The sequence below is a fragment of the Choristoneura fumiferana genome, chromosome 13 (assembly GCF_025370935.1).
Source record: "Choristoneura fumiferana chromosome 13, NRCan_CFum_1, whole genome shotgun sequence".
NCBI classification, from domain to species: Eukaryota; Metazoa; Arthropoda; class Insecta; order Lepidoptera; family Tortricidae; genus Choristoneura; species Choristoneura fumiferana.
This window is the reverse complement of record NC_133484.1, coordinates 264,540-276,285: the sequence shown is the minus strand read 5'-3', so window position 1 is coordinate 276,285 and position 11,746 is coordinate 264,540. Positions and strand designations below refer to the sequence as shown.

General features: G+C 37.0%; 2 protein-coding genes and 1 pseudogene across 12 annotated transcripts in view; 2 read left to right on the top strand and 1 right to left on the bottom strand.

The window, feature by feature from the left end:
- LOC141434416 (WD repeat-containing protein 13-like) overlaps positions 1 to 3,895 on the bottom strand; it is a 4,168-nt pseudogene extending 273 nt beyond the window's left edge.
- The window catches only part of LOC141434549 (uncharacterized), a 512,720-nt gene that overhangs the window by 336,783 nt on the left and 164,191 nt on the right, over positions 1 to 11,746 (top strand). The window lies entirely within an intron of this gene.
- LOC141434415 (uncharacterized) lies at positions 4,192 to 11,016 on the top strand. Its single transcript, XM_074096835.1, has 5 exons — positions 4,192 to 4,895; positions 5,091 to 5,187; positions 5,772 to 5,858; positions 10,007 to 10,102; positions 11,004 to 11,016. Exons 1-5 carry the CDS (start codon positions 4,883 to 4,885, stop codon positions 11,014 to 11,016), a joined length of 306 nt encoding a protein of 101 aa, XP_073952936.1. The 5' UTR covers positions 4,192 to 4,882.

Sequence of the window (11,746 nt, the reverse complement as noted above, 5' to 3'; positions counted from 1 at the left end):
GGCAGCTGACGGCGCCGCCCACAGCACAGCGCCGCAGCTTGCTCAGCGCGCCGCCGGCCTCCATGCGGTACGACACTATCACACCCTGCACACGCATATCTACACTTTAATATTTACATCCACGATAATGCGAGCTGCATTTACTTTGAATTTTTCTCAACCCATGTCCGTAAAAGTTCATTATTCTTTCATATTGTCACTACAGTAGACGCGGCATACCAAAGGTTAAGTTACTATTTTTTTAATATACATGATCGAAGTCACACGCCAGCTGCTCTTTTTCCGTCCCCTTCATCTGCTATACCCATCCATAACGAAACACACATATAAGGAGCGCGAGTGCATAGCGAAAAATTTAAAGTTAATAAACATTGCTGGCCTCGCTAGCTCGACAATAATGTCGCATACAAATTCCATTATTGTCGAGTCACAAACTTTAAAAAGTTAAAACCGCCATGTCGTTATACAGCCAACTGTATCAGCAGGGCTACTACGAAACTCGAAACTCGAAGTTTGTGTCGCGCGGTCCTTCTGACACTTATACTATTTAATACGAGAGCGAGAGGGACGGTACGATACGAACTTCGAGTTTCGTAGTAGCCTTGCAGTTATTTTGTTGGAGCTCCGGACTTTTTTTTATTGGATATGAAACAGCTTGTGGTGTTTTCGGTGGAAAAATACCTGCAGTTTTTTTTTTTTTAATGAAAAAAGGCGACAAAGCTTAAAAATTTGAAATAAAATTAAAACGTAAGATATTTTGAGAAATTTAGAATTCTTCACCATTTTTGAGAAATGCTCGGCTCGGGCTGGAGTAGCAATTGCTGACTGTATTAGTTTACTGTATTGCTGTAATTTTTGTATTGACAAATAAATAAAATAAATAACCATCAACACGTAAGCTCGAGGCGTTATAGAGATTTTAAGAAGGAGAATCGGAATAATAAACAAGATGCCCTCAAATTCTTTAGGAACAAAATAAGGATCACTTGAATTTCATACCAGAATACTACGAAGAACATAGGGGTAAAATATAAGACATTTAATTTTCGTGATTACCTTGTCATTGGCAGCCCAGAACATTCTGCCGCTAGACTCACAGGCTATCGACATGACTTCCCACCCAAAATGCTGCTGCCACCTGAAAAAAAATGTCTTAAATCTGATTGTCGAAAATTGTATGTTGGCATGCCTGCGGCAAGTTCATGTATTAAAATAGTGACAAGTCTAACATTATGACCGCCAGGGCGCAGATGCAACGCGGTCCACCAACATGTATAAATTAGGTGGCGTTTTCGAAGGAGCTTTAGAAAATAAGTTTTTGTTAAAAAATCAATTTATAATACGGGATTTTTTGCCGACTGTGCTTTTTGTTGACTGTATTCTTTTTGTCATCCAGCTAAAAGTGAATGCATGATTTGCAGCAAACAGTTAAATAGGCTAGGTTAAGTTAACATAAAATTTAAAAACTAATAACAATAAGGTTGAAAATCTAAATATGGTGCACTCAATTAAAGTCCAAAGTTCATAAAGATAGCATTATTTGAATGTAAACTTACCTCTTGGATAAATACCGTTGATACATTGAGCACATTCGACCATGCCTCGCGCGTTACCGGCCTGGAGTTTGCGTTTAAAGAAAAAACTGAATCATAGTACAGTCAGCGTCATATAGTACGTAGCAGTCAAGATCACCAAATACTTGGAAACATACATAGTAGTATAACATTGAGCCACACAAAAGGCGATAATTGCTCAGGACATCCATCGCGTACAAATAAATCGGAGCAGCCACATCACCACTGATAGCGTAGCAGCCATAATATCCCAAAGTATGGGACACACTAGAAAACTGAGCTTTATATAAAGGTTTAAGGTTTATCTCGAGTTGAGTGCGAATTAACACGTCAGATTCGACTTTTTGTTTTTGACAATCACCGAAAAGAGTACCAACTTGTCAGTGATCGTTCCGTCTCTTTCATTTGGAGCCTGACGGCTTTTTTCACATTTTTATTTACATTGTCAGAATTCCGGATTAACGGATTTCTTTTAATATGGCTTGAATTGGCCAGTATAATACATTTTAAAAAAGTTTTTATTTAATTAAAAAGGTAATGACATGTGCATTTTGCACCAAGATACTGAAAATGGAACACCGTTCACATTATATTAAAGAGGACTAGCTAACTGGATCATTGGACCTTACACGGTATGTAATAAAGTCAATTTTCCTGCGGTATCCCAACTTTTGGATACTTTGGCTGCTACCGGTATAATGTCGCTTGAATGTTATAAAGTATTTGGCGACGTGCGTGCTCCACTATATTTGTAACACGTTGGATGTCTCGAACAATTTGACCCGCTTTGACTGATTCCACTGGTAATGACTAATTTTGTATGTTTCCAAGTATTTGGTGATCTTGACTGCTACGTACTATATGACGCTGACTGTACAATCATACTGTCTAAGTAATCACTTAAATAGACAGTTAGTATGGTGAATTAGCCCGTTGCACATATCATAGTTTTTTCTTTTAAAAATAGTATTAGCCAAAATGGACCAAGAGCCCGCGATAGCCAAAACCTTCGTAATTTTATAAAGCTGAAGTTTTTTTATATATGTTCCTAACATAGGTAAAACGATCCCCAATATAACTACCTATTAAATTTGTGTAATGGTGGATTTGGCAGATATCAGGTTGATTTTTCCCGCTCAGTATATATCTGAAAGGATACAATGACCATGTTGTTATTGGCGGGCTGGAAGGCGACAGCGAGCAGCGACGCGCCCAGCTGGTCACGCACCGCGCGCAGCCGACAGCCGCCGCGCCACGTCCCACACGCACGCAAGACCGTCCAGCGCCACGCTCACCACCAGCTCGTTGCTGGCCGACCAGTCACAACCTGCACCACCGCGCATACACATACCATACCGTACCATAATAGTCCACAAACTTCCAAACAACTACCCTCAATCTGAATATGTTGAAAACAAATAAGTTGCTAGTAAAAATTGGCTGGTCTGTGAGTCATGAGGCGGTTTCCCCCGGTTACTATTCAAGAGTATACTCTCACCTGTGACGGGCTGCGAGTGCCCCTCGAGTACAAAGCTGACGCGCGGCGGCGACGCGGTCGTCGCAGATGGATACGGAACCGTCGTGCGACGCGCACGCCAACTTCGACCGGTCGTTGTTCGCGAACTTCACTACACTCACTTGTTCGGAGTGCTGGAATGCAATATGTATTCAATGGTTGTGCAGACATAGGAATCCACGGGGCAAGATTTTATGATAGGTAGTGAGTTCCTATATCGATAATCTCAATTAGATGCTTGTTCTATTCCATATACTAGTAATCACCCCCAGTATTGTGTATTTTTTAAGTATTGTTTCTGTTGACGAGTATAAGTTCACACAAAGCATATTTTAATTATGTTTTTTTTTTTTTTTTTTGTCATTCACACCTGAAATGGATTCATCAGTCAAGACGGAGACATTTAACACCAAAACTTGGAACCAATTCTGATCATTTATTTTAACAACAGTAGATGGGACAATAATTAAAAAAAACATTAAAATTTGTCTGAAAAGCAATTATTTGCAATTTTTTTGAGTTAGAACATATCAAACATTGTGTTTGGCTTACCTGGTCAAAAATATGATGAACTCCTGTGAACGCATAGTTTTCTGATATTGACATATCATTCTTCTTTTTATTACTAGAACCTGGTTGAAAATCATCAAGAGCTAGGCTAGCCTGAAATTAAAAAAAACATTACCTACATCTAAGAACACTTTTCTCTAAGCTCCAAATATATTCAATTTATTAACAGTAATAGTGGTAGTGGTGGTTCCACTGTTGGGCAAAGGCCTCCCCTCTTGATCTCCACCACTCCCATTATGACTCTATTTCAGGCCAGTGGGACACTATAGGCTATCAAAAAAATAGTGGTAATGGTAGTAGTAATATACTGCCATCCTAAGCCAAAAGGGGGTATCCCAAAATAAACACTGAGTTATATCAGTCATTCCGAAAGTGGGTGATATTGCCCCCTTTGGGGGTGCTGGAGGCCTAGAGGGGGGGTAAGGGGTTATAAAGTTGCATTATTAGTGCTCTCTCTGGTAAGAAGTCTCATTAAGAAAATAGGTTTAATAAACTCCAGCCTAGACTAATAATGTTTATTGAGGTTTTTAAGAGTCCGCAGCAAGCTTGATTCTCCATACAAATCGTAGTTACGTCCTTATTTTAAAATAACAAGTAGCATCATCATGATTTTTTGTAAATACAATGAGATAAGGCATATCTAGGCCTGAAATTAGTTTATGACTCTTGAAATGGTATTACAAAGAAAATAGAACGAGTACAAGTTTTGCATTTTAAGAGCCAAAAACCCTGTGCAGTTCGGTTAAATACTACGGCCAAAATATAGTTCAGATTGAAGTCAAAACCTATTTCCGGCATCGACTAAACTATGTAGTTTCATAAGAAAAAGCATTTTTCCGAAATGATTTTGTGGTTTTCAAATGAGAACGAAACTACGAAAATCAGTAAAAAAACTATACATTTTTTATGCGAATCTGCAGCGAATCACTCTAGCGCGGGGGAACGGTACGGGGGAGGGCGGTACGCGCCGCCCTTTGTCCTTGGTTTACGCTGGCCCTGCGTGTGCGTGCGTCGCTCGTTAGTAGTGACTCGTCAGCTGTGCGCGAGAGTTACGTAATATTATTTTGGTGAATTCTCTTCGTATCATAAACGCGATCTAACTACTTACGACTTGGACTGATAACGGATTTGATATTTCTTGGTGATACTGGTGGTGTGTGTGCACATACTGTTCGACGACCTTGGCTTTCTTATATGGACTTTGCATTTTTATGTTACAAAAATGGATAAACAGGGTAAGTACCTACCTAGATGCATTTTAGTCAATATTACCAAGTACTTATAAAAAATGGGTCCATATATCGGCTCGCATACTGACAAACGATGATTTGGACAAAAAATAATTATGGTTTTACTAGAAAAGAGAAAAGAGTACCTATGCGAACTATGGCGCTCCCATAAAAAATAATTATTAATGTTCTTGTTTCCAGAAGTGAAAAGATCATCGAAGACAAGATTATGGTTATCGGCTCGTAGGAAAAAAAAAGGACCGGCTCGTCATAAAAAAGAAAACATTAATCCTAATAGGTAAGTTATAACTAGGACAGTAGCGTAAGATTTTTCTTCCTTGTCCTCTATTACAAGCTTTTATTTAGTTTCACCTGTCCCGATATTTGTCTGTAATCAAATCTTGCATTCGACCAACTTCTAGCAGTCGGATTGACTTGAAATTTTGCATAATTATGTAAATTGCGTGACAATACAATAATCTGGTAGCTGACATCCTGGTAGTCCGGCCAGAATCGTCTCCGAAGGACGGAACTCTTCAACTGTTACAATGTTATCGACTTGTTTTTGGTATAGGTACAAAATAAATGTAGTTTGGGTAACAATGCTAGTAAAGTCGACAAAAAGTACAGTCAGCAAAAAAGCTTGTATTAAAAATGAATTTTCGTACTCGTACCTTTATTTATTATTTTTGTACGACGTAGGTACACCACACAAACTTGTTATTTCACTTATACAGGTCATAGCACTGTAATAGCACATTGTGTATTAGGGCGGTAAGTAAGGTATTACGAACGAAGTATTACCTCTGGTAGTCTCTGTTATTACTTTGACTAATGGCGACTGACGTCATTTCACCATGTATGTATTTTTCACATGTGCAGTACGCTTGGCACCGGAGAGCATGCCAGTGAGCAGTCTGATAGTGATAACAATACCGATCCTCCGCCTCAATTTCAAAATTTTAGCAGGTTGGTGTTTTTATTATTATTTTTACAAGCTTTTACCTTGCAATAGTTGCAATGTATGTACCTATGAATGTATGTGCAGGTAAAATCTTGCGAGTTGAATTTGACCCACTTCTTCCACATTTGGTACGGAAAAGTAGTTTGGATGAAAATGCAAGTACAGTCAGCAAAAAGCTTGTATTAAAAATGTAGTCGCGCGCACAATATGGCACCGAAAATCGAAACGTATTTTTTGCATAGCGTCACCGGCGTTAGAAGTTTTCTGTAGTAGTGTACGCCTCATAATGCAGTATCAAATATTTTTATTTCACCGTATACTCTGATTTAACCTTGCATGGTATAAATATAACGTAACTTTTTTTTTCCTTTCAGAAATTTGAGTCCGAGTACTCCGTCCTCGACACCATCATTACAAATTGAACTTGATCATGATAGCAATGAGGAAGTCGTACGTAAAATGACAGGTCGACGAATTTTCAATGTTCAATATTTATTTGAACAAATGAAGGCTGTGGATCATAGTCCATTTAATTGCAGCTTTAAAGATATGGATTTTGTGAAGGAGTCGAGAATCGGATTCCAGTCAACTTTTCTTTTCAAATGCAAAATGTGTGGCAAAAAAGAAGCATTTAATAATGAAAAACTAGAGTCTAAAATTAATAAAAATGTTGTTCAAGCAGTCGTATGTTCGGGTAGTGGCTTTTCCCAATTAGATGAGCTTTGCGCTCATTTAGATATGCCATGTATAGCGGAGAAAACATTTGGGAAAGAGAATTTGTTGCTTGGGGATGTTTTAAAAGATATCTCTTTGAAGAGCATGTTTGAGGCAGGACTCGAAGAAAAACAAATGGCAATTGAAAAAGGAAACGTAGACGCTGATGGCGTTCCCTACATCACAGTAGTAGCGGACGCATCGTGGGGAAAAAGATCATATCGTACCAGCAATTATAATTCATTATCCGGGGTAGCGTGCATTATTGGGTATGAAACTAAAAAGGTTCTCTTTTTAGGAATACGGAATTCTTATTGCTCTGTATGCGCTGTTGCAAGTAATAAAAAGATTGAGGTCAAGAAACATAAATGTTTTAAAAACTGGTCTGGTAGCTCCACAGCAATGGAAGCCGACGGTGTAGTAGAAGGTTTTAAATGCAGCATAAATATGCATGGCTTGAAATACACCAAACTTATTGGTGATGGCGATAGCAGTGTCATGAGTGCTTTAAACGAAGCATTGCCATATGGCCACTCCACTGCTATACACAAAATAGAATGCAGTAATCATTTATTACGAAATTATTGCACTAAATTGAGAAATTTGACAAAAAAAACTGAAAATAAACAAGGACCTGTCCCTATTATCATGAGGAAATGCCTAAATGATAACATATTGCGACTACGAAAGGCAATTAAAGGAGCAATAGACTTTTCTTCGAAAATGGAAGGGAAAACTTTTACTGAGAAAGTAAATGAATTAAAAAAAGACCTACGAAACGGGCCTTGCCACGTTTTTGGTGAGCATGCCAACTGCAAAACATATTTTTGTAATGGCCCGAAACCAGGCGAAGAAAACTTCATAGGCCAAATGAAAGATTGTGGCTTGTGGTATGACATATACACCGCTATAAGTCCTATTTTAAACAATGCCGAAAGTCTCCTTATGGGGCAAACAAACAATATTGTTGAGCAGTTTAATGCACTAATCGCAAAATTTATAGGAGGCAAACGAATAAATTACTCCCTTCGTGGATCTTATGAGTCCCGTTGCTACGCAGCTGCTACAAAAAGAAACACCGGGAGTCTTGTAGCAACCATGAGTAAAGTATTAACAAAAAATGAAGAACTGGGGACTTACACGCAGAAGTATGAGAAGAGGCAGGCAGAAAAGGCGAAAAGAAAATCAAGCCAAGACAAAAAATCAAAACGAAGAAAACGTATCGCAGGACCCGATGAACATTACGGTGATATCGAAAAAGAACCAGATATGGAAGTTGAGCACTACGAAAAAAGAAAACAAGCACTCTTAGCAGACTTTTCAAAAAGTAAAATAGAACTTGAAAATATCCAAAAAGATACCGTTGGGCAGGCAACGAACCCTGAATGGATCAAACAACGAAAAATACGCCTTACTGCGTCAGTGTTTGGTCAAATATGTAAGAGAAGAGCTGCCACGTCGTGTAAAAATATTATAAAAACACTCTTATATAGCAATTTTAAAGGTAGCGATGCTACTAGATACGGCAATGAGAATGAGCCCATCGCTTTAAAAGAGACTGAAGCTGCACTAGGAGTGCAAGTATCACCTTGTGGGTTATACATCCTCGAGGAACACCAGTATTTAGGCGCGAGTCCCGACGGAGTCATAGACGAAGAAACAATTGTGGAGATCAAATGCCCAGCTTCGGCGGCAAATATGACGCCAACAGAAGCTATTTTAAAGAAAAAAATTACTTTCTGTGTGTTGGACGAAAGTGATCCTCAGAAAATAAAACTGAAGCAAAATCACAACTACTTTTATCAAGTACAAGGTCAGTTAAATATTACAAAAAAAAGATACTGTATCTTCGTGGTGTGGACTCAAAAGGCATATTATTCGAAAAAATCGAAAAGGATACAGGATTCTGGGAGAGCATATTAAATAAATTGAGAAAATTTTACATGGAATGCATACTACCTGAAATTATAGATCCGCGTCTACCTAGAAAGTTACCGATACGAGAGAGTTTCTTAAAAATAAGCGAATTTTCATACTTGTATGTATTAAAAATAAAACACAATATTGTATGACTTTTTTTATTTTATTCAATACACCCAATCTTCAATGTGTCCAATCAAGTTGATGTTGTAGTCTATAGATATTATACTTTTCACTTCTCATGCTCGTAAAGTTCGTTTTTATGCTGAGATTAAGCGACATAAAATGACTTTTTATGCTCTAGTGCATAAAATAAAATCTTTGTCTAAGACCAAGCTAATCAGGTGTCAACCAGCCACAAACAGAAAGTTTTTAACTTTTATTTATTTATATAAAACTAAAAATTAACCAAATCAATCAAAATAAATCAATAAAATAAAAAAATAGAATTATGTATATAGTAATTCATGAAAAATAAAAGAATAGTAAGTGAACCATTGTTTCCACTGTTGCTATTTCCTCGAATTAATCGAAGTAAAAAGCAGTGTAAAACTCGAGCATTAAACCCATTTTTCCCTCGACGTGTCTATCCACCCTCGCCGTACCGGAACGAACGTCTTAAAATCGTAAACGTCGTAAAATGGCTCGTTTTATGCTCTTGTTGTACAATCGACTATTTCACTTCTCATGCTCGTAAAGTGCGTGTTCATGCTGCATCTAGGCAACATACAATAACTTTTTATGCTCTAGTGCATAAAGTAGAATCTTCGTCTAAGGTCAAGGCAATCAAGGTGTGAAACCACAAACAAAAGAGTTTCTACATATTTTTTTATTTTTTTACACCTAAAAATCAATCAAATCGATGAAAATAAATCAATAAAACTAATATAGTAAAGCATGAAAATAAAAGGTACAAATAAGTGAACATATTTTTTACGTAAAATTGTGTAACTCAGCATGCGCAGTAAAAAAGTTTTACAGCGTAATGTGTAGTGTAATGTAGCATTTACGTTTTTTTCCAACGCGCAAATAATATCCTAGCCGGTAGCTTGCCCTCCCGCGCTGTATATATTATAATCTTTGGTTCATGGAGATGTTCCTACTGTTATATTCTACTTAGATACTGCAATAATTTCACCAATTGTATGAAGATATTTTACTTGCAATATTGTTGCTGTGACATGTTCTAGCTCCGCTTCCCGCTAGCGCGCTCGTTGCTTTCTTTCGCTAGCGCCCTGTCTTACTCTAGGTGAACAACAACATTTTAAAGCGTTAGCGCGTGATCTCAACGCGGAGTTGAGGCGCTACTTGCTGCGGACTCTAAAGGTAAAAATAAAAAATGGGGAGCTACACAATAACTGCTTTTTTCAAAGTGGGTGTTAGACGAAAATATGTTTGGGAACCTCTGAGTAATTTTATACAATGTAATGCGATGCTTAAACTCACATAGTATTATACTTGTTTTTTTTGAGATACTTCCTTTTGGCTTTAGGAAGGCGTAAATTAATATATACTGTAGATACCTTACTGCTCACCTATGGGAGAAGAGGCAAGCTGATAGAGATGTTGTTACTGCACCCCATATCGCCAGGGTAGCAGAAGCTGACTCCCTGAGGTATATATACTTTTTTATTGTTTTATGTCCGTACATTTAAAAAAAATAACAAAACCCTCAATAATCTATTGCATAAGCGTTAGTATTAGCGTAGTACCTACAAACTTACTTAAATTTTGAATTTTTTCTGAGCAGATTTGGCTTCGCGAACGAATATATAAGGTTTCCCCTGAAAAATATTGACATATTTACTTAGTGTTTTTCAAACTAAGAACAGTATAAATAATATACTTGGATACAACACAAATATTCCTTGTTGCACACACAAAACTAAAGTCAATAAATCACTAATTTCTATTAATTTATTTACGGATCAGCAATGCATTGGATTACTTACTTACTAAAGTTGGGATTATTTGGAGCCCCTGTAACGCGTTGAAACGAGCGTCAAAGCGAATATCTGTTGTTGAAATGCCGAAGCCATGGTGCCAAACTGTTCTTGTTATCTAATTTCCCACAACAACATCGCTCTGGTAAGTATTTATTATTGGAGGCCTAAAACAGTGTTTATTTTAACCTAATGTTTGTACATAACCAAGTTAGTTGATTAATTTTACTATTAAACAATACAAATAAACATAGGCGTCTGTTGACGTTTTGTTTGCTGTTTGACTTGCCCATTGACAAGATGCTGAGGTGAAACGTCAAACGGTAACTAACAGCGTTTTCATAATTTAGCTTGAATTAAATAATAATCCTAGCTTACAATGCAAAAAACAATGCCAATAAATACAATACAATAGAATAACTCTTCTTGAACACTAACACATATGTAAGCAAGTACAGAAAACACAGGTATATAGAGATTTTCCAAAGATAATCATAGGCGGCCTTATCCTTCAGAGCGATCTCTTTCAAGGCAACCTTTACAATAGACAAAATAAGGATTTTTTAATTACAGTGATGAAGTCTAGTAAAAAATGTCGAAGCTGGCTGATAAAAGTTTGAATGCTATCACATTTTATATCAATAGATCTTGAGTTATTTTTTTTTCATTGTTGTTTATTATTGCAGATCGAAGCCACATGTTTTTTATCTTCTTAATATAAAACATTACAACAATACAATTACTTTATTGTACAACCAGAAATAGTGAGCGACAGAAAACAGGTACACGGAGAAAATTACAAGGTAAGCAATAGGCGGCTAAATAAGTAAGGACTTATATAACTACCTGAACTCGATGTATGAAATCGAACGGTGTCGGTTATTTAATGACATTATACAAACCCGGTTCCATCATGAGGTTAATCCGTTTGCCCCTATTCCATAAAAAAAAACTTAACTTAAAATAAATCAATCTTTTGAAGGTATGTAGGTTCGCTCTAGAACTGCGATTGTTTCAAATTGAACAAACGGAAACAGTGCACAAAGCCGTGCGGGCCATAATATAATAAAAAAAAAATTGAAGCCAAAGTGGACAATGGCTATAAATAATTTTATACCTAGCCTCACATGTCAATTAATAATACTATATAATATAATTGATTACATGTGAGGCTAGTATAAAATTATTTTTATACCATTGTCACTTTGGTCAAATTTTTTTTTTATTATTATTATGGCCCGCACGGTTGTCACTGTTTCCCGTTTGGTTTTCAATTTGAAACAATCGCAAGTTCTAGAGCAAGACCTACCTTCAAA